Source organism: Lissotriton vulgaris, chromosome 7 (assembly GCF_964263255.1).
Source record: "Lissotriton vulgaris chromosome 7, aLisVul1.2, whole genome shotgun sequence".
Lineage (NCBI taxonomy): Eukaryota > Metazoa > Chordata > Amphibia > Caudata > Salamandridae > Lissotriton > Lissotriton vulgaris.
In genome coordinates this window covers 1,706,781,938-1,706,808,870 of record NC_141695.1, presented here as the reverse complement: position 1 = coordinate 1,706,808,870, position 26,933 = coordinate 1,706,781,938, and the positions used below count along the sequence as shown (strand labels likewise).

General features: G+C 44.5%; 1 protein-coding gene across 4 annotated transcripts in view; it reads right to left on the bottom strand.

Annotated features, from left to right (window-relative positions):
* Window positions 1-26,933, bottom strand: part of TAF4 (TATA-box binding protein associated factor 4) — a 241,635-nt gene that overhangs the window by 18,621 nt on the left and 196,081 nt on the right. For all 4 annotated transcript variants that reach the window (XM_086932869.1, XM_086932872.1, XM_086932870.1 and 1 more), the window contains 3 exons: window positions 25,574-25,743; window positions 22,269-22,399; window positions 5,206-5,331 (listed from right to left, as the gene is read on the bottom strand). In XM_086932869.1, coding sequence (XP_086788995.1) covers window positions 5,206-5,331; window positions 22,269-22,399; window positions 25,574-25,743 — 427 coding nt within the window. The remainder of the gene's footprint in view (window positions 1-5,205; window positions 5,332-22,268; window positions 22,400-25,573; window positions 25,744-26,933) is intronic.

Below are 26,933 nucleotides of genomic sequence, written 5' to 3'. Positions count from 1 at the left end.
TGGCCTTCAATGACCCATGGACACGTTTCTGGCACTTAGTAAGTCAAGCAAAGCAGCCAGATAGGAGTCTGAATCTGGAGTGATTGCATGCTGACAAGTACACACGGGTAAGAGAAGAACACAGCTTGATGGTTAAACGTCTGATGTTACAGAGTGAAGGAACAGATATAGTAAGTTGTGTTAACCTTGGCATCAACCCTTCAGGAGAGTTAAGCTGAAGCAGTTCCTGAAGCAATGGAATTGTGAAGAGCCAAAATACATACGACCAGGTACCAGAGAAGCCTGGAGATAGTGGATTGAGTTATGGCTATAGGCACATCGTTTGGACTTTCAGAATCTGGTGTAGGAGCGAAGAAGTAGTACCACATACTTTTGGATCTGATGTTGCTTTGTTGTAGTAGCAACGCCACCGCACAAATGGATCCAAGTGGCTAAGTGAAAAGGTAGACTCACCAGGCAACTATTTCTCCATGCCAGTGGTTCGTTTTGGTTTCTGTTTCAGGGAGGAACCGGGCAGTATCCAAACAGTGGAAGACAATTATCTCTCAGTAATCATTATGCAACAGGAATGTGTTTGGCTGTTTGCAGCACTTGATTTGTAAGGAGGTTTTTTTTTTTTTTAAATGAGTGAAATGTGCCCTCCCATTGCAAAAACTGATACAGGGACAGATTTAGTGCTAAATTACATTTTGTGTATTTAAATGTCTGTGAGAAAGTGGCTCCATATATACTGGACCAAGATATGGTACAGGGTGTATAGAGTCCACAAACCCCAGAGGTATAACAGAGGGAAAAGCCAGGTGTGACCTTACTCTCTAAAGTGGTAGCTTGGTCGAGCAGTAAGGCAATACCAGAGGACAGTGTAAAGCTACAGGGTGTATATAGTCCACAAACCCCAGAGGTATAACAGAGGTAAAAACCAGGTGTGACCTTACTCTCTAAAGTGGTAGCTTGGTCGAGCAGTAAGGCAATACCAGAGGACAGTGTAAAGCTACAGGGTGTATATAGTCCACAAACCCCAGAGGTATAACAGAGGGAAAAGCCAGGTGTGACCTTACTCTCTAAAGTGGTAGCTTGGTCGAGCAGTAAGGCAATACCAGAGGACAGTGTAAAGCTACAGGGTGTATATAGTCCACAAACCCCAGAGGTATAACAGAGGTAAAAACCAGGTGTGACCTTACTCTCTAAAGTGGTAGCTTGGTCGAGCAGTAAGGCAATACCAGAGGACAGTGTAAAGCTACAGGGTGTATATAGTCCACAAACCCCAGAGGTATAACAGAGGTAAAAGCCAGGTGTGACCTTACTCTCTAAAGTGGTAGCTTGGTCGAGCAGTAAGGCAATACCAGAGGACAGTGTAAAGCATTTGTTGTACACATTCAGTCAGCAAAATGTTTCACACACTCAAGGACTGAACTCCAGGCCAATTGTTTTTATATCAAAGATATAGTTGTTTTATTTGTAGAACCAACAAGTATCAAAAAATATACTGTTCTCAATATGAGAGGTCTCAGATGAGTACTTTAGAGGAAAGGCAATATATTTTGTAAACACAATAGGTACAGGGGTTGCAGTAGGCAACAATTCTAAACACAATTTAGCATTGAGCTCAATGGGTTTTTCTATATAAATACAGATGATTACTTTGTAGATTACTCTGGTAGTTCCAGGACTGGACCCTAGATTCAGTCCTGGGATCCAAGCTGAAAACAGTTTAGTAAAAACGTTTTTGTTATTGCAGCGATTTTTAAGGAATATAAAGCTATTTTAAAAGTTCACACTTAGAAATTTTTCGATGAAAAACTGGCAATGTTATCCAATGGGAGAAAATTCAGGTTGCAGTTAAAGTACGATCTTGTTACTTTTGTAATCCAGTACTGAGCTCCTAGGTCCAGCACTGGGGTCTCAACTTAAAACAGGTAAGTAATTACGTTTCAGAATTTGATACGATTTCTAAAGAATAGTTAAAGTTTTCAAAAGTAGACGCTCAGAAGAAATTTCACAGAAAAGCACACAATGGATTCCTATGGAGAAAATTCAAGTTACTAGTAAACCCGACTAGGATTACTTTTGCGGTTCAGTACTGGGCTATAAGGTACAGTACTGGCTTCTCTCCTGATCATAGGTGAGTTTCGGAATTCGGTTTATTTTATGGGAATATTTTAAGTTTTCGAAACTTCACACTTAGAAGAATTTTCTGAGTCAAACCAGTCAATGTTATCCAATGGCAGGTGAGTTACCGGTTTCCAGGTGAGTACTCGGCTGGGGAAGTTAGGGGTCTGGGTTTAGACTCAGGGGTCCCCCGGGGTCAGGTAGGTACAGTTGGAACACCCTTAGCGGCACAGGGGCGGCCGGGTGCAGAGGTAGTTAGGACAATGTTATCCAATGAGGGGGAGGGGGCCTCCGGTTGGTGGCTGCGGGCTAGCAGGCCACGCGGCTGTGGGAGCTGGGCTCCTGGTCACTTGCTCAGGGCAAATGGGGGAGTAGGATAGGGCACAGGTTGCGCTGCCAGGGGCACTCGGGCGGCTGGGTGCAGGATGCCTTTGAGCAGTCGGGCGCTCAATGTTATTCCATGAGAAAGGTAACAAGGGAACAAAGGCTGCAGACTCGGGGACTGTGATTCTTCAGGTGCGAACACCACTTCGAGAGATAAGTTGGGATCCGGGAGAAGAGGTAGGTACCCCAAAGGGAGGCACAGGAGGTCGCAGGGCACCGGGGTGTATTTGGGTGTCTGGAAATCTTACCCTCGGCTGGTCGCGGTTGGAGGGGTCCCTGGTTCTGAGGCTGCAGGTGTCGTTTGGTTCGTCGAGGAGGGTCTTTGGGAACTGGACTTCGGGTCCCAGTCGCCGGGGGGACGTCGTCGTGGTCTTGGATCAATCGGGCACGGGCCGGGTTCGGCGGGTGCAGAGTGGGCAGGTCTTGAGCTTCCTGGCTGGCACCAGGGGTTGGTTGTTGAAGCAAAGCCTCTGCTTATGGGTGTCTCAGTCTTTAAGAGGGTCAAGGCAGGCAGGTCCTCCGGGTGTACCAAGGTTGCTGTCCGCAGGAGTCGCCAGGATTAAGCAGGAGCAGGTTCCAAAATCGACAGGCCGTTAGGGCTGGGGCCAAGTCAGTGGGTGTCATCCTGTTAGCAGCTGCACGGCGGGTCTTCTTCTTGATCTTCTTTCTTCTTTTCTTATCGGGAACTGAGGAAGGAAGGTTCAGGGTGCCCCTAAATACTAAATTTAGGGGCGTTACAGGTAGGGCAAGGGCAGGGACAAATAGGTCCTGGTCCTGGGGTGGGTACACCCCCTAGCCTGCTCCTCTCCTGTGGGAGGGGGGCAAAAGCCTAGCTGTGATTGGGCAGGGCTCCCCATCTTCAAGCTGGCTGGAGCCCGGGGTCGTGCTTCACCTCGCCTCTCCCACCTGAGGGGTGGGGTTGGCACAGGCTGGCACACCCCCCTTCCTGACGTGGGGTTTCCAATCAGTCTTCCCGCCAGAGTGGGGGTTGGAACTGGTGGGGGCCAGTTGCTGAGTACAGCAAATGGTCTGGAGAAGCTCACAGAGGCGGCATGCCTTTAAAGCTTCCCCCTGCCGATCCTGGGGGAGGAGACCTAGCACCTCGCCCAGGATGTGCATTGTTGCAGGCACAGGAGAGCGGGGCTCTCCACCCGGGGTTCCAGCAACATGTCTGCTGTGTGGCAGCCTCTGCAGCCACTCAGACCAGACGTGGATCGTAGGTTAGGTTTTCAGGGGGCATCTTTAAGATGCCCTCCGGTGCATTTTACATTAAATCCCACACTGGCATCAGTGCGGGTTTAATGTGCTGAGATGTTTGGTACCAAACTTGCCAGCCTTCAGTGTAGCCATTACGGTGCTGTGGAGTTCGTAATGAAAAACTCCCAGCACCATATACTCTTAATGGCATCACTGCATTTACAGTGCCCAGGAATGGCTCTGGGTACTGTAAGGGCACAGGGCTCATGCACCTATGCCCACACCACTGGCATGGGGCACCCAGCTAGAGGGGTGACTGAAGTATGCCAGGGCAGTGGGGTCTGTGGGCATGGCACACGGGGATGTGTGCCATGTCGACTCTCTGTTTAGTTCTGTATCTAGACACTCAGCCTGCAAAGGCAGTGTGTGGGTGTCAGGGTACAGGGCCCCTAAGGGTGGCACAATACGTGCTGCAGCCCTTTGGGTTCTTCTCTGGTCACCATGCCCTGGGCACCTAGGGTACCATTTCTAGGGGTTAATAGGAAGCCAGAGATGTCAATTGGGTTTTGTTTCAGTACAGCTTTAGGGAAGGAACACAGGCCCTGGGTACCTGGTTGGCAGGAGCCCAGGGCACACTCAGTCAAAGCACATCAGCAGTTCAGCAAAAAGTGGGGGCATACTAATGCAAGAAGGATGGCACTTTCTCACAATGTTGTTTTGCAAAATTTACCAAGCATTTTGCATAACTATGCAAAAGCAAATTATGCGAATTATACACACTCCCAATAATCAAGGCCTGGTCTTCTATGGACCAGTTATTCAATTTGTCTGGTTAACACTATATGGGGACAACACTACCACCAACCAATCATGCACAGATTCTGTAGACAACTGGGCACTCCACCACTTAAGCAGAACAGCGAATTTTGTCTAGAAGACAAAACCGAAGAATGCCTGGTCCATGGAATATGTTCAGAGATTTCATCATACTGATAGGCTGAGTTGTTTGCACTTCTGCCAGGCATTATGGAGGAAACATTACATGAGAACCATATTGTGAAATTTTATGGAACAGGAAAAATACAATGCATTCGATTCCGCATGACAATGCTTTAGTCCATGGCTATTATTAGTGTCTTCTTCTTGTAAGGAATTTAGGAACTCTGGCCAGACCAAAGTTATATCTTGCAAATGGTCCCTACAGTCTAAAACAAACCTGTCCTTGTCCATGTACTGTGGAACTACCTACTCAAAAAGCGAAGGTATCAAGAAAAACATGTGTTTAACAATGTGTTAGGAGACCGCCCTCTGAGATGCAGAGTTCCCCTATGTGAAATTGCTTTTAGTCTCCACAGAAGAGTTAGGTGACACTGCTAAGTAATTGTTCTAAAACTAGGTAAAGACGGAGTAGGAACAAACATAAGCAGTAACTAAAGTTGTACTAAATGAACATGCCTCCAGGAATGCTAAAGATTGCTGAAAACACTTCACAAAATCCGCATATCAAACACTTGCCTTTGCTGCTCGCATTAGGATTTCTCGTTCCTGTTCATCTTTTCTCTGTTTTTCGATATGGTCGAGGTGTTCAAAGAACTTGAGTTGTGCCCGGACATCACTTGCCTGCTCAAACCTGTCGTCTTCCTGGAAAAACATGGAAAAAAAACACTGAACAACATGTTCCAATGGAGCTTTTGTGAATGAACATGAACGTAAAAACAGACAGCAAACAGCAATGCACATTGGCACATCAAGGAAATATCTATAAATGCACCTTTTGTTTGCTCCTTGGACGGGAGGAGTGAAGTACGTAGAAAGTAGAAACGTCGATGAAGTCGCAAATAACCTGGAGCCCAAATCATTAGTCGTATCTTGGACAATACCAAAAAGGTCATACACTGGTAGAATGATATTCGGTGTGCCCTTAGACTTTCTTTAAAACTCTAAGTGAGCATTTCTAAATGTGTATTCATTCACTCAAACTGGAAAGGTAGGAACACACCGTAAAAGCATTGGCTTTAAAGAACAGCAAATGGCAGACAGACTTCATGCCATTAACCCAAAGCCATTAAACAGTTAAGTCAATCAATATAAAAAATACATTAATTGTGTAGTGTACACATTAAAATATTCAAGTCGAGTGAAACTTATCGACTGACCACAGAATGCTAGGATTCTACCCAAAAGTCTGTCCTCAAAACACGGCAAACTGGGGTGACTAGTCATATGAATAGTCAAACGACTAGTGATTTACTAACTCTCCTTTTAGATGTATAGCAATTAAGAAAGGCGGTTTTTAATGGAAGGTTTTAGGCTAGCCTCGTGCATAGGGTCAAACAGGGCTTTCATCAATCCTCTGAGGGAACTAGATTTAAGTTTCACTGAGGTGCTGGCCCGCCATGAAGGGTAACGACTAAACACCTTACAGAAATTATCTTATGATGGGTGTGGTAAATATATCTATTTGATGATCCCCTCTAGTATATATTGCAATGGCAGAGACCTAAAATCTAACCAAATTTCAGCTTCTAACAAATATGTTAAGTAATAAAATGGTTACAGTGGTCGTTTTTCAGCTTTAAAAATTCTCGATTCACATGCTATGCATGATTCTCCCATCTAGTGGTGAGGTCCGGAATGGTCTTTTATTTGCCTGTGGGTTCTGCGTTGTCGACTACTATTTGGTGCTATGTACATCCTTCATTGACGTTAGAATCACACCCGGAAACCCCTGCATGTGGTCTTCAGATTCTTTTTTCCTCTTGGCGACACCAGAGTGTTTTTCATTTTCCCCGTAATCAGTATCGACTCCCACCCTTCATACATTTTCAAAATCACCTAATTTCTTGGGGGAAATGTTAGTTGGATGTGAATCCAGAAAATTCTGGAATCGACAAAACTACGCTTACATGCTTACCATAGTGTTTTTCAGCATGAATCTTTCCAGGAGTCACAGGCGTACACAGATTTTGTAGCAATTGTTCCCTTTGTTTGGGGGGTTGGGTTGAATTGGGTGCTGAAGTACTTGTCCCAATTGCACCTCTTTTGTTAGCCTGAACATCCACACAGAAGTGTGTGGTGAAAGTGAGCACCAAAGACTCTGTGGCCGCACTGCAAATGTCATTAAATAAAACACTGGCAAAGAAAGTTAAAGTTGTTCCTTTCTTCCTTGTTGAGTGCGCACTTTGGTTCTAGATCTCTGGATCATTTGTACTATCCACCTTGCGATTGTTTCTTTGGTTACTATTGATCCTTTGCTTACTGCTGCAAGGAAATAAAGAAGGAATTCCCCATTCTGTATTGCTTTATGGGCCCTTTCTGCTTGTGGTTTAGACGTTTGGAAAAAGTATGGTAGCTGTAGAGCTTGGTTTACCTGGAATTGCAAGATTACTTTGAAAAGAAATTATGGATTTGTTCCCATCACTACTTTTACCTTGTGTATTTCTGTAAATAAAGTGCTTGTGCAGTAAGAAGTTAACATTTAGCTTACCCTTCATACGGATGTGATGGCAATGAGGAAAGCAGTCTTGAGCAGTATCCACTACCAGGTGGTATCGCTGGCCTTTGTCGGATTTTACTCTTCGCCCCCTTCCAGGAATCGCCTAATAACTTGTGTTCTGAAGAAACTTCTTTCTAGAACACACCTTGGACATGCCACTATGACCGACAAGTGTACTTTTAGTGAGAGGTAAGAAAGTACCTAATCTAGAAGGTGTGCGGGGTTCCCTGCAATAGATGTATCCTGTGCTCAGATGTCCTTGCACCCATTTCTATTAGGCCAGGGAATAATCCTGCTTCATTCTGTGGTACAATACCTTCCTGTAATAGGTCTTCTGGCCTCTTTTGGCACTTTCATTGATCTTTCTGGTAGTCCTACCTGTCCAAACTATGCCCCTTCAAAGCGGTTGATATACAGTCTCCTTTGCTCTATCAACAGGTGCTGATGGGCTGGTAGCCTCATCACCCTGCCCTGTGCCGTTCCACAAGTTCCGAGTCCATGTCTAGCTGGCTCACCCGGGAGGGAGGTATCAAAATTAGTCATACAAGCTTGTTTGGAACGGTAAGGTACTAGAGGTATCAGTGGGATTGATGGAATATTATGCAAACATTTCCTGACCAATCTATCTATAGGGTATTACATAGTGATTGGTAGGTGTGAATGCAAGAGATTTGACGTTTGATGTTCTCCTGGGTTACGGAGAAATCCACTTGTAGGTTGCCCCATGGCTTAAAAATGTGTTCTCTTACATGCTGTTTAAGTTCCCACTCAGGTGTGGCACTTGCCTGTCTGTTTAACATGTATAACTGTGTTCGGTTTCCCCAGAGGTAGTATATGTATTATGGTTATCTTACTTCGGATGGCACATTTCCATACCTCCTGTGCTAGTTGAGACAAGAGGGTGTGACCTTATTTGCCATGGCTTTTAAACACTAGGATTGTGTTGTCTGTTTGGATCTGAACTGCAATACCTCCTACCAGTGTTTGAGATGCTTTTAGGGCTAAAAATACTGTCTTCAGTTCTAACACAGTTATGTGTTTTACTGCTTCTTTCAAACGCCACAAACCTCTGATGTTTAGTTTTCCTGTGAGGGATGAGTCTGTTGTGAAGGTTACAGAAGGAGCTGGGTGTTTTAAAAATCTTCCTACCTGCCACTGTATCCACTTCTGTTTCCTCTATGTGACAGTCACTTTATCTTCCCAGCTCCAAGTTGCCTATGACCAATGACACTGCACCCATTTCTGGTGGGGCCTCATGTGTAACCTGGAAAGTGGCATTAGTGGAATGCAAAACACTATCATGCCTAGTAGTTTCCCCAGTGTCCTCACTGTCAGACTGCATCGTCTGGTAAACGCACGTTTACTCTGGTATTGCCAGGATCCTCTTTGTAACTGGGTAAACTTTGGATTCCCTGCAGCGTATTGCTCTCAGAAAAAAAAAATTCTCTTCGGGACAGGAGTGAGTTTTCTAGATTTAGGGATAACCCTAGTCTGTGGAGTGACTCCATGACTGTGTTTTTGCTCTCCTAGCAATGTTTGAACGGTCTTACTTTTATTAGCCAGCCTTCAAGATCGGGGTACACAGGGCTCTCTTGTCATCTCAAGTGTGCTGCTACTACTGCTGATAATGTATCTTGTCTACGACAAACCTCAGTAGCACTTGCAGGTAAGTGGCTTTGAGATCTATGGCGGCCATGTAGTCCCCTTTCTACAGTCGCATAATGACCTCCTTCAGTATGGTCATTTTTAGTTTTTTGTGCCTTTATGAATTTGTTTGAGGTCTGTAGCGCTAGGATAGTGTCTTATCTGGTTTGGGCACCAGGGAAACAGACTGAATACAGGTCCAGATTATTTCTTCCTTGGATCCCTTTCTATTGGCTGCTTGTTTAGCATATCCGTAGCAGTTTTTTTTGTTGCTGCAGGTTTTTGTCTTCGGCCTGATGTTTGAGGTCTTCTATATTATTTCTAAGCAATTCCCATGTCTTATAATTTTTAATGTCCATCTGTTGGAGGTAGCTGCCCTCCACTCTAAGGAATTCATCAAATCTGCCCCCTTCTGGGGATTTGTGTAGGGACAGGTTTTTTGAATTGTCACTTGTTGAAGGATCCAAGCCCCATGCATAGTGATACCTCTTCCTCTGTTTCTTCCATAAAAGGACTGCCTGGTTTAACAACAATATTGCAACTTTGCCAGGGCACTTTTGTAAGCTAATTTGAGTTGTGACGGTGACCCGTGGGGTAACTGATTTTTCTCCCCATGGTTGTCTATTACATTGATGGTATTGGGTTGAAATTCTGCATGTGGCACGCCCCTTTGACATGTGGTTCTTGGTGAAGCAGATGGTCCATACTTTGTGGCTGTCCTATGCAAATTGTGGCGGCAGTTGGGGCACAGCCCAAGTGGGTTTGTGCTCCATGCCACAGTCTCATCCTCCGACCCATGTGATCAATCCAGTCTTGAAAAAACCTTGATGATCTTTTGAAGAAAATCTTCTGTTGTCTACTCCAGAACTCTTGATTGTGTTTCCAGATCCAGCAGTGGGAAAAAGAAACTGAAAATCATGACTATATCTATGGGTTTCCGGGGGGCATACGTCTGACATCATTCCAGGAGGAACAAGAGCCAAATGGTCACTGATGCGAGAAAAAAAGAGCTACTATAAAGCAGTACAGCTACAATGGCTTGGATATGTAACTGACACAGGGTAAAAGAATAAATACACTGGCATTTGTTTTCTTACCCAGTCCCAGAAACTGTACTCTGTATTATGGACCAAACTTGCCGCTTGCACAATTCAGTAGTAAGAAGGCACCATTAAATATTATTATATATACACACACATATATATATATATATATATATATATATATATATATTACAGTTTTATATAGCGCGAAATAGACACAAATCAGAGCGCTCCACAAAAATTGTATGGCGGTGCTTATAAGTTTACAGATTAAGAAGGACATTAAATCCAAACCATGGCAATATGTGGGCGAGACCTAAAACGACAGTGATCAGGAGCTGGCACAGTTTTTGAGGTAGAAACAGTACATGAACGACATATATGCAGACATTATGATCAGTAGTTGATACATCTTTGAGGTAGATATAGCACATATATAAAATTGCTGCTTAGCATTGCATAGATATATTGGTACGGGGTTACACAGGGAATAGGTAGACCTGTATAACGCCAAATAACCATGGGCTACGGTGTATAGTCGAATGGAAGGAATGCATGCTGCTGCAAATCTGCCTTGTGCATTGGCTTGAAAGGTTCTGTCAAAAGCTGTGTCAGTACAGTGTTTAAACTCCACATAAGAGCTGGAGCCTTCCTTGGGGGAGCTATCCTTTTGGAACCTTCTAAGAACCTTTTGATGACTGGGGATGTGAAAAAACTATTACATGATGCTCCCCTGATGTATGCTACAATTGCCGCCAGGTTCTCTTTGAGTAGTTGATTGCACTGTTTAGCAAGTGGGTAAGATAGATTATCGCTGTTTCCAGTGTAGATACATAAACCTGGGGTATTGATATCTTTGCACCAAATGAGAAACCTTTTTCACTGAGCTTTGTAGCATTGTCTTGTGGGTGGTTTAGTTGCCTCCCTTAGTACCTCCATTGCTCTTTGGGGTAATTTTAGAAGTGCAAATTCTATGTACTCATACACCCGACTGCTAGGCTGAGTGTTGCCGGTTCCAGATGGAATATGTGACCCTTGTGCATTGTGAGGAGATCTTGTTCTTTGAATTTGATCATCCTACCCTTAGACAGTTCAAGAAGGCTTGAGTACCAGGTTTGTCCAGACCATCGGGGGCTATAAGGATTAAGTGTGTCCCTTGTTACCTGGCCTTCTCCAGTACTTTGTGTAGTGGAGGAATGGAGGGGGGTGTAGGCAAATTTCCCTGATTAATTTAGAGACAAGACATTCCCAAGTGTTGAAACCTGGATACAAAGAATTGGCATTTCCGGTTCTGCCCTGTTGTGCATAGGTCTATCGCTGGTGTTCCCCAAAGTCTGAAAAAAATTCTAGGCTCCTCTGCTTTATTACCCATTTGTGTAAGCTGCTGTGCTGTCTGCTAAGTTGATCTGCTTCTGTGTTGTCTCTCCCTGGTATATGGATTATTTGCAAGTTCATTCTCCTTGGTATAGCCATTGCCATATCTCTTGAGCTAGTTCGCCGAGGGTGAATTATTTTGTTCCTCCTTGTTTGTTCAGGTAAAGCTTTGCTGTATTGTCCGTCTGGATCAATACTGTCCTCTCTGAAATGTGTGCTTAGAAGGCTTTTAGTGTTAGAAACAGTGTCTATCTCTAGGAAGTTGATGTGTTTTATAAAGTCCGAGTTGTTCCACTGATCCCGTATTTTCTAAGTTTCCTGTATATGCTCCGCATCCTTTGCGAGATGCATCTGTTGTGATGGTCACGGAGGAAGTTGTTGTTTTGAAAGGTCTGCCTAAGGTTATGTTCTTGAATGCCCACCATTGTGTCTCCTTTTGTACCGTTTCTGTTACAACCACTAGATCTTCCCAACTTCTGATGGTTTGTGGCCAGTTGTTGCATAGCCATTCTTGTAGAGGGCGTATGTGCAGGCGTGCATGAGTAATGAGTGGGATGCATGATGCCCTCATGCCAGTTAGTTTCATGACAGATGGAGACTGCCCCTTCTGGTACAAGCAAGTTTGCTCTTCGACTGCTTGAATCTTTCTTTGGGTCGAGCATACCCGAGCCACCCTGGAATTCAATCTTGCCCCTAGGAAGAGGTTTTCCTGATCCAGAGTTGGAGATGATTTCTTGAGGTTACTGAGAATCCCAGCGTTTGAAGCGCTGTGATCATCTTCCAAATGTGTCTGACATTCTTGTTTTGAGTTTGCCTTCAACAACCACTCGTCTAGATAAGGATCGACGTGAATTCTATACCTTCTTTGGAATGCTGCCACTGCAGCCAGGCACTTTGTGAAAACCCTTGGTTCTGATTTTATTCTGAAGGGTAAGAGTCTGAATTGGTAGTCTGTGTCTTTGCGCTTGAACCTGAGATACTTTTTGTGTCTTTGATTCATGGGTATGTGTAGATAGGCGTCCTTTAAGTCTATGGTTGCCATGTAATTCCCTTTTTGTAAGAGTAGGATTACCTCTTGTAGTGTTGTCATCTTGAAATGCTGCATGCAAATGAATTTGTTCATGAATCTAAGATCCAAAATTGGTCTTAATGTGAGTGATATCTTGAGTACCAAGAAGTAAGGTGATTAGTTTCCTTAATTGAGCTCTCTTGTTGGTACTTTCTCTATTGCGTATATTTGTAAGCGTTTCTTTGCCTCTTACCTTAATTTCAAAAATTCTGTTTCTAGAATAGTCTGCTTTTTTTGGAGGGGTGGGGGTGTTGGTGGTGAGATGTTTGCTAGTTCTATACAATAGCTGTTGCGCACCATGTTTAAAATCCAATTGTTTGTGGTGATCTTTTCCCATTACTTCCCATGGGAGTAATGGGCTATTCTGCTTCCCACTGGTGTTGGGTGGGGGCCCAGTTTTAAGTCCAAGTACTTGGAGCCTGCTCCTCCCCTGTGGAGGATTGTCTTCTGGCTTTTCTTCTGCCATAAAAAGGCTGCTTTGGATGTTGTTGCCAAGACTGGTATCCTGACTGCTGGCTTGACTGATGTCTGCTGCCTTGCGTCTGCTGCTGTTGATGTCCTGAAGAAAAAAAATCCCCCTTCCTGCGGGTTTTCTGAGGTTGCTTTCTTCCCTTCTGAAGGTGCCTCTGTATTGTAGAGCACCTATTGCTCTTGCTTTTTCGTTGTCCTTTTTAATCTGTTTCAAGGATTCATCCACCTTGTGGCCAAACAAAGCATCTCTTGTGAAAGGTTTATTAATTATTGTTGTTTGGACTTTCTGCTTAAAGCCTGAAATCCTAAGCCAGGCGTGTCTTCTGAGGGTTGTGCCTGTGCACATTTGCCTGCTGGTCTAGGGCTGACTTTAGGCAGGTATTTGCGTTCTTTCCTTTCTTGAATATATGATTTTGCCCTCTTCTTGTCATCTTCAGGACATGTGTTCATGATTTCCTTGAAGTCGTTCCATTGTTAGTGGCCAGATCTGTTGAGGAAAGCATTTGAACTAGCAATATGCCATCTGTTGCTGCCTCTCTCTCCATCTTCTTCCCCACCATATCTAGTCTCTTGCTTACCCTCCCGCGGGTGGACCTGTCGAAGAACAAGTGTTGCTCCTCCTCCTTGCTGTGGTGACTATGATGGAATCTGCAACTGTGTTCCGTACCTACTCTCAACCCTTGGTGTGATTTCCTTTGTTGAAGCTGGCTCCTTAAAGGAGTCTTTGCCCTGGTGCAGTATACTTGGTAGCATTGGGAAGTATTGGCTACCTTTTGTGGACGGCATTAGTGTCTCGAGGAGAAAGCATGTAACTCCCCTTCTCCTCCTCTAAAGGGACCCCGAAAGTGTCAGCTGCTCATTTCACTAGTCAATGTAATTTGGTGGTAAAGTTCAACCTCTGAACTGTGTATGTCACAGTCATTTCATTCTTCCTTGAAACTCCGTATTGACTCTTCCTCTTCTGGGATGTAGAGCTCCTCTTCGGCTTCCTCCTCATGAGGTCGGGGTTGTCGGTGCATCGAGGGATGCATGCTCTTCCTCTTCGGCATTCAAAGGTGTGGTAGGTCTTGTAGGAATTCTGTATTCCTTAAGTGCATCAAACTCCTTTTTTTGTTGTTTATTTCTCCCTCTACCCTTCTCTTCTTTTCCACCTCCAAGGCCTTTTCGATATCTTTCATCGGTTAAGAACAATAGTTACTTACCTGTAATCTGTGGTTCTCCAGTATTGGTGTCTTTCATAGATTCACATGCCTGAATCATTCCCCGTCGTCAGAGTGGGAGTCCCACGGTACATAAAAAAGCAATAATATGCCATAACATAGAAAAAACCTGGTAATAACTAACCAGGAATTAAGGTAGCCCAAGCTACACGAGAAGAAACTTCCACACTCATGACTATCCTAGTCATTTTGTATAGCCCAAACTGCAGCCAATCAGGCGACAGCACCCATCAGAAAGTTCTCCGAAGAGGCTCAGGCTCTCAGATTTTCTCGTACAGGAGTGATGGTAAACCAATCTAGCCTATGAGCCTCTGAGGGAAGGTGGGTGGGTTGCATGTGAATCTATGAAAGACACTGGAGAACCACAGATTACAGGTAAGTAACTATTGTTCTTCTCCAGTATTGGGGTGCCTTTCATAGATTCACATGCCTGAATCAGAGTAGATAGCAGTTTATATACATGCTTGGAAGACGCTATTTGTAACATAAGTCTGTACATATGAAAAAAACAATCATATAATAAAAGGTCTTATTTCTAAAAGGATGAAATTTGCAGTCACATGACAATGTACATAATAATAAGCATGAATAGGCGCCTGGAAAGCAATAAGAGGAGGTGGAAAACAGAGGCTCACCTTATCTGAAAAGATTCTGCAGAACTGCTTGACCCACTGAAGCATCAGTTTCGCTGGCTGGATCCAAACAATAGTGCTTGGTGAAAGTATGCCTGCTGGACCAGGTTGCTGCCCTGCAGATCTGCTGCAGAGGAACCCCAGCGAAAAGAGCAGTTGAGGAAGACATGGCTCTTGGAGTTGCCTGTAAAGGTCTTCCTGCTTGTATATGGCAAAAGTCAATAGCTGCAGAGGATCCAACTAGCTATTGTTTGTTTAGACACTGCATGTCCTTGTCATATTTTTCCATAAGCGACAAACAATCGATCGGATTTGCGTATTGCAGAAGTCCTTTGCAAATAGAACTTTAAACACCTCTTGATGTCAAGTGTATGCAATTGCCCTTTCCGCAGGGGATTACGGGTTCGGAAACATTTTTCTTAAGATGACTGGCTCGTTCAGGTTAAAGTCCGAAGGTACCTTAAGCATAAATGTTGGGTTCCTGCGGAGCACTACTGAATTAGACGTGAACTGTAAGAAAGGTGGATGACCAGTGAAAGCCTGGACATCACTGACTCTTCTAGATGAAGTCAAAGCTAACAAAAGAGACACTTTCCATGTAAGAAATTTTAAATCCAAACTGTGAATTGGTTCAGAAGGGTGGCGCATGAGCTGCGCTAACACCATGTTGAGATGCCATGATGGAGGTGGATGACGTACCGGAGGAAACATTCTGAAAAGTCCTTTAAAGAACTGCTGTATTATTCTTGAAGAGTAAAGAGAAGTGGACCCATCCTGACGATACCTTGAAATAGCTGCTAGGAAAACCTTTAGTGTTGCGTGAGATAAACCTGATCTTGCCAGGTGTAAGAAAAAAGGCAATATCTGATCCGGCCTAGCTTGAAAAGGATGACTTCCAGCTGAGTGACACCAGATACAGAATCTTTTCCATTTAAGTCTGTATGTCTTTATCGTAGCAGGTGCTCTTGCTTTGGCTAGTACCTCCTTACAATCTGCAGAGATATTTAGATGGGCTAATTCAAGGTACTCAGGCGCCAAGCCGCTAATTCCAGAGAAGCCGGGTCCGGGTGGTAAATCTGACCATCCTGAATGGAGAGGAGATTCGGTATTGGTCGCAACTGAATTGGTTCGCACTCCGATAGGAAAAGGAGCTCGGTAAACCAGTATTGGCGAGGCCACCTGGGGGCGATGAGAATCAGGCGACACAGTTCTTTCTTCATCTTCTGGAGAACTCTGGCAACCAACGGTAAGGAGGAAAGGCATAAGCATAAATTTGAGACGGGTTGATCGAAAACTCATTCCCCTGAGAGTCCTTGTGGGGATGCCAGCTTGCAAAGAACAGGCATTTGCTGTTCTTCTTGGTCGCAAAGAGGTCTAGATCTGGATACCCCACTGTTGAGAAATCCGATCCACCGTTGGTTGATGAAGTTCCCATTCGTGGGCGAACATCGTTGACCTGCTGAGGGTGTCCGCAAGAACTGTTGCAGTCCCGGTACATGGACAGACAAACCGACCGGGTTCCTACCTGCTTGTTCAAATAATGCATGCTTGTAGTATTGTCTGTGTGAACTAATACCGTGGCCCCTTGAATGATTGCACGAAAGGACTTGAGAGCTAGGAAGATGGCTCTTAGCTTCAATAGATTGATGTGCCAGACCTTCTGGTGAGGGCTTCATCTCCCGCTGACCGTCAGCTCTTGAAGATCTGCTCCCCAACCCTCGAGGGATGCGTCTGTAGTGATTGTGAAGTTTGGTGCGTCTAGAAGGAATGCGCAACCCTATTGTAAATTTCTCTCCTGAATCCACTAGAGAAGAGCTCCTCGGATGCGAGGGGTGATTCGGATGAGATCTTCGAATGAGCCGGAGACCTGCAGCCATTGCAGGTTGAGTTCTTCCTGAAGAGTCCTCATCTGAGGCGGCAATTCGGTATCAAAGGAATGCAAGAAGAAATCATCCCCAGAAAAGACTTAAACTGTCGGACTGAAACTGACTTTCTTGATAGTAAAATCCGAGCCATGTCTTGTATCCTTTCTTGTCTCTCGTCCGATACGAAAGCACGGACCAGTTGTGTGTTCAAGGTTGCTCCAAAGAAAGCTCGTCTTTGGGACGGTTCTAGCTGTGAGTTGCTGAGATTGATGGAGAGACCCAGTGACTGGAAGAGAGACAGACACCGTTGGACATGGTTGTCTGTGTTTGCATAAGAACTCGCCTTGACAAGGCAATCGTCCAAGTAGGGAAAGATTTGTATTCCCTCCAGCCGGAGGTGTGCTGCTACTGGAGCCAGGACCTTCGTAAATATCCTGGGCGCTGAACGCAGCCCAAAGGGAAGGACCTTGAATTGAAAATCCCTGCCAGTCACTCTGAAACGCAGGAACTTCCTGTGACGGGGTAAAATGGGAATGTGGAAATACGCATCTTGAAGGTCCAAGGTGGCCATGTACTCTCCCGCCGAAAGAAGATGCAGTATTTCTTGGGGCGATAGCATCCAAAACGTTAGCTTTTTCAAGTACTTGTTGAGGGCATGAAGATCCAGATTTGGACACCATTCCCCAGTTTTTTTCTTTATTAGAAAGAATCTGGAATAGAATCCTGTTCCTCTCTGAACCTGAGGGACTTTTAACATCAGATTGATCTGGGAAAACAACTCTTTGAGATGAGCTGGAGGTGGGAACCTTTGGGGGAACATTTGGAGGAAACTTTTCGAATTTGAGGGCATGGCCCTTGGCCACAATGTCCAAGACCCACCTGTCCGACGTTATTGAGGACCATTTTGAGTCGAATTTTGAGATTCTTCCTCCAATTTTTATGTGGGAATGCGGCAGTAGCGGTGGCAGGTGATGAAACTCATTGTCTTTTATTTGCACCCTTTCCGCGGTAGGCAGGGTTTCTTTTGTTTTGGGAATAATTTGTGTTGCGCTGGCCGTAAGACTGGAAACGTTGGGATTGGTAACGTTGATTCCCTTGTCTGTAGGAAGATTGCGGATTATAACCTCCTCTAGTAGTGGACGATCCACATCCTCTCGCACCCCGAAAGGGCGGCTTCCGAAATTGTAAGGTGCCAAGGGGCCTGGCTGTTTCCGTGTCTTTTTTGATTGTCTGCAAGGCTTCCTCTACCTGCCGGCCAAACAAAAATTCCCCATCGAAAGGCATGTCCAATACCTTAGCCTGCACTTCCTGGCAAAACGAAGCCGCTTTTAGCCAGCCTTGCCTGCGCAGGACAGCAGCCCCCGCTAACTGTCTGAATCCAGTCAAAGCCACGTCAACTGCAGAGTCAATCATCTCAGCCGAGATTCTCACCCTCCTGCAGTATTTTCAGAGCTTCTGCCTTGGAAGGTTCTGGAAGCATGCTGATATATGGCGAGATGTCAGACCACATTTGCTGGTAGTATCTGCCCAGAATGGCTAAAGAGTTGGCAGCTCGGACTGTAGTTGCTGCCATTGTAGACACACGCTTCCCAATAGCATCCCAACGCCTGCCGTCTCTATCCGGTGGGGCTGCGATTGGGGAGGAAGGATTTCTGGATCGCTTCTGTGCAGCTTGTAAGATCACCGAATCTAACTTCGGGTGTCCTATAAGGCAAGCTGGGGATTTTTCAGGGGCCTTATATTTTTTATCTATTCTCGGCAGTACTGTAGGGAGAGATGCAGGAGTGGACATCACCTTAATTCCTTCTTTCCAGATGAAATCAACAATTGGTATTGACTTAGTCTGCTTCCTTGGCTGGTCCTTGAAATCATAAAGGAAGCATTCCTGTTGTGTAGTCTCCATTTGAATATGGAGACGTTGTGTAGCTCTTTCCATAAAAAGATGGAATCCTCCAACATCCACTGGAGGTGAATCTGCGGTAACCGGAGGTGAAGGAGAAGGTGTTTGGACCCGATTATCATCGCACTCCACCAACAAGGATCTGTCATCCACTTCACCTTCTTCTCTCTCTTCTTCGTCAGAAGATTGGTGTTCTTCAGGATGATGGGAAGCTACAGACGGAGGAGGCCTTGGAGACCTGAAATCAGACATGGACGTTTGCACTACAGGCGTAGGAGGTACCGAGTCCGCTGACTCAGAAGGTGGAAAACGTCTGTAATAGTCATTCAGCATGTGCTGTAGATTCGTTAGCAATGCTACCGGCATCTGAGCTGTGGTGACACTAGTAATGGGTGATGTTACATGCTCAGGCGAATGTTGGCCATCTTGGTAGTCCTTTTCTTAGTACTTGAAGTGCAATTCCGAAGGACCTGTTACTGTTCCAAACCTTTCATCCAAGTCAGAATCTTCCTCACTATCCCCAGAGTCCAGCAACTTGTCAGGGACCTGTAAGGGTACTGTTTGAGGTGACAGGTGTAATGGAGATAAAGGTTCTAGTCCAGAACCGCGTCTCTGAAGCAAGGAAGGCTTCGGTGATGATGTAAATCCATAGAAGTTGACCAAACCTGCATGGTGGTACATGTAGACAGTTGCGGCGTTGACGGAGGCACCATCAACAGGCTCGTCGGCGGTGGCTTGGATCCGGACGATGATAAGGTCGCCGTCGACGAGGAAGGTTTCGTCGATGACGGAGTCTTCATCGACGAAGTCTTCGTCGACGATGGAGCCTTCGTGGACGATCTAGTCGTCGAAGGTGTAGGTGTCGTCGACGAGCTAGTCGACAGCGGGATTGTCGTCGACGATGATGGAGCAACCGTTGACAGTGGCGTAGACGATGAAGCTGTCATCGACGGAATCTTCTTAAGTTTGGCCGTCGACGGGGTGCTGACGTGGCAGATGAAGATTCTCTCGTCGACGAGATAGGCTTGACTGAGACATATACCACGTCGACGGAGAAGACGCTGTCGACATTATCATCTCTGGTTTAGGCGAAGAGAAAGTTACCGTAGATGTTGCGTCAACGGAAATCTTAGTCGACGAAGGAATCGTCGACGACGACAGGGTCTTCTTCTGAGGTAAAGTCTTCTCAGAAGTTTATTTTTGCGGTAAATTTTTGGTCGCTCTTCTCGGGGGTGTGGATGGCAAAAGTTTGCCCTTAGCAGGGGGAGTAGCCTTAGAAGTAGAAGGCCTCTCAGACCCCTTAGAAGATTGCTGCTTCTTCACAATCTTGGCCCCAGGAGAAGATAACACCTCTTCAGCAACTCTCTTCCTAGAAGCTGTAGTAGATCCAGAGGCAATACGGCCTACCTCAGAAACACGATTATCTTGATCCTTGAGCTTTTGTAGCCACAAAAGCAAGCGGCCCTCCCTGTCCCGGAGGGTCTTCTGAGGGAAGGTCCTACATATCTTGCAGTCCTTCACCTGATGGTCCGGGTACAGGCAGTAAATGCACTTCTTGTGGGGAGCTTCTTTGAAAAGCCGGAGCTTACCACAAGAGTCACAAGGCCTGAATAAAGATTTCTTAGAGGATGACATCCTAAAATCCAGGATCTTGAAGGAAAAAAGAGAAGTACTGAGCAGAGCTCAGGGAGACTCCCTTCACACGATGTGCGGTAGAAAATCTGAGAGCCTGAGCCTCTGGGGAGAACTTTCTGGTGGGTGCGGTCACCTGATTGGCTGCAGTTCGGGCTATACAAAATTACTAGGATAGTCATGAGTGTGGAAGTTTTTTCTCCTGTAGCTTGGGCTACTTTACTTCCTGGTTGGTTATTACCAGGTTTTTTCTATGTTATTATGGCATATTATTGCTTTTTTACGTACCGTGGGACTCCGACGACGGGGAATGATTCAGGCATGTGAATCTATGAAAGACACCCCAATACTGGAGAAGTTCTCTTTCTTGGCATAGTGGTTTCTGCCTCTAAAAAGTTTGGTGTTTTCCTTCGTGGCCTCTCGACTCGAGCTGGTCTTCATCGATTTCCATGATTTTCCCTCGTTGGTATACCTAGTAGTGGATTCGTGGGATTCCTGTGGTCGCAGCTGACCCTCGGTCATCATTTTCTTTTCCGACTGGGCTGCTTTTGTTCACTTTCTTTTCGAGGCCCTTGGTATCCGAGGGGAGAGGGTGAGGGGTTTAAGTTACCTTTACTGGTCTCTTTCGACATCCTTGGTCATCCTCCTTGTGGCACATTTTTTCTTGGCATCCCCCTCGAGGATTTGATTTTGACTTCCGAGCCTCTGCACTGAAGTCATTCTGTATCGCTTTTGGGTTTGTGAACATCAAGGCTGTGCTATGACATTAGAATACACAAGTGTATCACATTCCAGGTGAAAATAACTATCTCCTTCTTGACCCAGGCTATGAGGCTATGAGGTGACTGAAGTAATTGTAGCAAGAGTATAGTTCAGCAAAACAAGCCTTTGTACCAGAATCCCCATTGGAATACTGCTTGCCAGCACTCTGCTGAAAAGCTTAATCCAGTCAGCATGACTAGGGTGCTGAGCCTTCATAACATCAATGAGAGGAGAAGAGGGCGATAAAGAGACATGCACAAATGGCAGTCTTCTTTCTATTTGAGCTGGTAGTCCCAGCTTGCACATATACCCACCATCCTGTGCCCTCCTTCCCAGAAACTGTTTCCCTACTGATGAAGACGAAATATTCAGCCAATTCCATGTGTCCAGTTAATGTATTCAAAGCCCTAACTGAAATTCAGCCATCCTCATTCCTTGTGATTCACTCCTCTCCCCCAGCAATGGGAGGAGATGCGAGTTTCAATGTAGAGTCAATACGCATCATACCTTGACCAGTCAGTGGTCTCACTGTAGATCCTGCCTCAGATGTTGGCAAACTAGCCAGCTACTAAGACAGACTGCTCTTTCGGGGCTGTAGGGGACTACAACATTTTAAATGCAGTATTAAGTTCAAGGACCTGCAAACTAGGTCTCATTATATTGCCTCCGTCTGGTTTACTCAGAAATCGAATTGGCATATATGAGCATTCATAGCTCCAGGGGTTGGAGTCCCAAATACCACTTAACAGTAATAACAAACAGAGCAGAGTTAACAAAGACCATGCAATTATACCACAAAATCTATAAGATTCAGGTTTCCATTTAATGAGCATTAACACAATTCCTTTGTTCATTATCATTGTAATAAAGCAGGTGTTAGTTGAGTTTTCTTTGTCCAATTGCCTATTGACAGTTGAGAGATTCAAATAATGCTAGATGGATTAACAACCAACATGTTTCCCCACTTTGGTGAGTAGACTCTGAGCTTTTTCTGAGCTGTGCATCTACATCTGTCCAGTTTAATGCCATGATAATCCTCTTGACCTGCCTATACAGTGACTTTATACGGTCTTTAAAGAGATGTGTTAACCGGCAAGAGTCCAAAAATGGGTGAAAGGCCCAATAAGTCAGAGTTCATAAGTAGAAGGTGATGCTGAAAGAACTGGATAATCATTCCTGTCAGCGATTTAACAGAGAAAGGAGTCAGCAGCCAGTCTGCTATGCGATCTGTGCAGAAGGTCTATCAGTCCGTAATGCGCTGTGTAACACGTGTGAACTCACCTTATGGGTGATACATGATAACTGCATGCAAAAGTTCGGATTTAATAGTTACAGTAGTAGTTTCTGGTCTTGCAAAGAGGTGGCAGAGTAGCCAGAGCATGAGAATGAACAACATGAGTAATAATGAGAATTTACATTAAGACAAAAAAGGGTCTTCACTTGAGTTAGGATTCCTTTTCAAAAGCCTACCTTATAAGTAATGTTTTTTTGTTGGGCTGTTTCCGATACTTTTTCCACCAAGTTCTGTAGCCGTTGTTGCGTTGCATGCGATACGTAGCTGACTACATCAGGGTGAATTTCCGTGATGCCGTGCTTCTTACCTAGGTACAGTGAAGTGGAGGCAACTTATTCATCAGATAAAAGGCTCAGGATATAAAGTGCAGCATCAGTAATGAAAACAATTACTGAGATTGATTATGGTGATAATCCAGTCATTTTCAATACAGAACAATCCAAATCTATTGCAAGATAGTCCACCTTGCAGCAAAGATTCAAACTAAATGAAATCATGATGGCCATACCCATGAGAAAAGCATGAATTGTCACCTTATTGCAGAATTCTCAACCTAATTGCTTGTAGGTTAGCAGAATATTTACATTAAGGGTGACATATCTTCTCTACATATATACTGAACATGTTGAAACAATAGTCATCGGAACAGATTCATTCGGCACCTTATGCAGTGTTTGACAAGGGCTGAGAGACAGTTGTAAAACAGTCCAAGTTAGCAGACAGGAGTACTGGATGCAGGGGGAGGGAAAGTGATGTTTACAGATAAAAAGAAATACAAGTTATGGGGCACCTGTGTCCAGAAAGGAGTGCTATAGTGTAAGGAAGCCCAACTTAGTGCAATGTATGTTAAGGCTTATTGGAGTTAACACAGCTCAATGATTGTCAAAGATCATGGAAAAGTTAACTTTTGGCAGAATGAGTGACAGGCAGCAGGGCCTAGAAAACCTTGGACACATCAGCTGCGTTCGATTTGGTCAACCATGCCGATCTTTATAAATCGCCTCAGAACTGCCATGATGAAATAGGGGCTGTCATGTTTTTGATCCGTTCTGATTAATAGGTTAATATCTATATTTCAGCCCTGCTGAAGTGGGCACCAAGTGGAGTCTCGAGAACCAGCTTTCTAACAGATTCTGTTTAATCTAGGTTTTCACCTTCTTATTTGGGTTTAACAATCTGTCCGAGCCTGAAGATACAAGCTGCTGCTCAAATTCCATCAGAATACCACCAACACTATAATCCAATAGATGGCTGCAAGTGATAGATGTCTCACAACATTTTCAAACAAACTAGAGAAAACAGATTATTTTAGTATGAAATTTTCCTTCTGGACACCTGACCTGAGCCCACTTCAACTTTGTCTTGTCCAGATTCTAGTTGCCTAAGTCAAGAATTTTAAAGTCCTGTTTAATCAAGAACTCTTGTTCCATCCAGAAAGTCAAACTAAATATGATGAAACAGATTCCACCAGATAATTATGCCGAAATGGTTAGGGCTTGTGTCTTGGACGTTCTCATATATTGCAATGCTTTATCTCTCTGCCTTCTACATAAATGAATTGCCAAAGACTCATGAGCGGCTACAGAAATTTGATCAGGTTTCCCAAGCCCACCACAATCTACAATGGCCGACAGTGAAACAATCTATTTAGGGCTTTCTGCCTGTTTCCCTTAGCCTTTACAGCACCAGACCTCTTTCACAAAAGTAGTTCTATTAAAAGCCCCGTCACACTTTTCCCTTCCAGTCCCCCACTTCTTATAGAAATTCCCAAAAGCACAGAAAGAGTCTCCAGAATTGTGGGACATGAGTTTGGGAATGACCTCCAAAGGAGCTCTGTGGTATCATCAAATCTAACCTTTTTATAGCACTCTTTAACACCACTTATCTTCACATGGGTCCTGCCAGTTTTTATCTTTTTTTGTTGGCAAAGCTAAGCTGCTTCAGTGTACATGTGCTTAATAAATAATAATAACTACATACTGGCTTTGAAGCGGTCTTTATTAACAGAGGGGAATGCTAGCACTACAAGCCGGATCGGACCAACACGCCTCCTGGACCAATACTCGATCCAACCACAGATTCCTCACCTAAGGTGGCAGACTAGATCCGGAAAGCTTTCATCATCAATGCTCCCCATGCCACCCCAGAAGTGATCGAGCAGCGTCATGAGAGCACCATCCCTGTGCGCTGAAATCAGTTTTTTTCATGGTCTCTTTCTGCTCCCTCAGATGCAGAGCATGGACCGTAGGGGAGGAGGGAAGGCAGTGCAAAACCTGCAGTTAGTTAGATTCTCCACCAGAATGAGCGTTATGAAGGTAACCTATTCTTCCAATAGAGGTTTCTAATTGCAGATTCCTCACCTGAGAATAGATACTAATGCAGTGCCTCCCCAAGGTTTAGGATCTGTGGAGTGTGATCAGAACAAAAAATCCTGCAGAACTAAACAGGTGAAACATTATTCCCATTACACCTGGTTATCAAGGGAGTAGGGATTCGTGTACTTGTGCACCGATGCCCACACTTCAGCCTGGCAGAAATCAAGCATATGCAGTACCAAAGCTGTGGTAGCAGCCATGGCTCTGGTGGAATGAGCTCTCCAACCTTTCAGAGGCAAATTCTTGGCCAGTGCAGGGTTGATCTTAATGCAGAGAACTATCCACCTCAACAGAGTACTGACGAAATCCACAAAAAGGTGATAGTCCACACAGTGTTCCTTGCTACGATCAAAGTAAAATCTTGAGGCACGTTTTGTGTGCGGCTGAAACCTCTCCTCCACTTTTGAGGAGTAAGGGGGACAGAGAATGCTGGTAGGATGATGGATTGCCCAACATTGAAGAGAAACACAATTTAAGGCAAGCAGGGTGGTCAAGTCTTCGGCACCGATTTGTCTGGTAAAAAGGTGGAGTAGTAAGGTTGCATTAATATATCCTGAAGTTCTCTCACACAATGAGGTGAGTCCAATGAGAAAGAAAGTCTTTCAAACCAGAGGATGCAACGAGTAGCTGTACATCTGCTCGAATAGTGCACATATACCAAATTCAACACCATGCTAAGGTCGCACTCTGGCATTACAAACAGATTGGAAGGAAACAGGTGTCAAATATTTAATAAACTGCATCACTACAGGTGATTAAAAAGGAGGGTTAATCCATCAAATGCAAAAAGACCAAAAGGACAAATAACATGTAATAGTGTCCACTGCAAGCCTTGCTGGAAAAAAGATATAATAAAAACATCTGATAGCTTGGCTAGTAAAAGGATCCATCTTGAGTACTCCACACCAGGTAACAGATTTGTCCTAGCGCAACCAATATTTAAACATTATCCTACATGAATTATTTTTCCATACTTGAGAGGCAAAGGTAATTAACCATTATCCAAATGTTCTCAGAAGGTAAACAATGGCATTTGTGGAGCTGTTAAAATAGGGTGCACCATGAGTAGCAGCAGAAGCCACTGCAGTAGAAGCTGGCTTTCATACCTATTTCAAGGATTCTTCGTTGCAATAACGTAGGAAGAAGGAAAGTCTCATCTTTACACGACCGTGTTAAAGTGCCCACTAACTCAGAGTTTGTTGCCAATATCCTCGCGCTCTCCTCCGATAGGTTGACGCCAGCCATTGATGCCACATCATTAATGTCATCATCGTCCCTGGGAAAACAAGAGGTCACAGGTTTATTACAGATAAGTAATAAAGTTTAAATAATCAGTGGTCACAAAACACAGTCTTACGGTTACTTAACTTTTACTTGGGTGAAAAAGCCTTATGCAAATATAACTGAGGGTGTGCTCTACATTTTCTATGTAATTACTTGGGGCTCCAAGAAAAGTGAATGGTAACTGCTTCTAGATTAATACCATTTGGTTTCTAATGATGAAACCCCCTAATGCCTTCCCCTGCAATTCATCACCCTGGCCCCTCTTAGGGACTAACGGAGACCCACACCTCCCCAACCCCACAAACCTGCGGCAACCACCAATTGTTGCTTCCAAACCATCACCAACCTACACCCCTGTGCCCTAAAACGCACTTATACCGCAATCACCCCTGTCGTGACAAGACCCCCTGTCACAGCAACACCCCCGTCCCAACTGCATAAGTTGCGATGTTTGCACCCAGCTTGGGATGCAGCCTTAATAGACCCACCGCCTTACACCCCACTTTTGGCCTACATATACTAGCCCCTCCCCTTGCCCCCCCAAATCATTAATTAAATAATGATTACACATATGTATTTTAAAACATAAACCAGGTAATCTCATGCTTTCAAAAGGTTCAAAACCCATCATTATTTGACTGAATTTCATAAAGATAATACTGTGCAATCAAAACACCATAAAACACTTTGTATTCTCAATTACACAAAGTTCTCGATCTAGCAGGCTGTAAAATCATAGCTTGCCCACTAGCTTCTTGGAATAAGGGTAGCATAAATCTGCACAACAAACCCATCTCGGATTTTAATGCCTCTGTTTTATGGTACAGTTCAATATTTTTTCATGCATCCTGTAATCTCCAAAGTTCACTAGCAACATAAAAGGATAGGATCTATCCAGGCTCTCTAAAAAAGGTGTTCAATGTGAAAAAGTACTAGTCAAGTCTTTTGTAGTACCTGTCAAAAGAGGAGTATGAATCAAATTGTCCATGTGTTGAATAGTCAACCCGGCTTTTGCCACCTCCCTTTCAGGTAAGCCAACAAATCTAAGGTTAGACCTCCTTGAACGGTTTTCTTGGTCTTACAATTGCTGTTTCACAGAGGCCAGCTCCTTTTGAAGGGTATAGTTCTCTTTTGACCACTCACTGTGGCTATCCACAAGATCTGATACCTTAGTTGTCATTA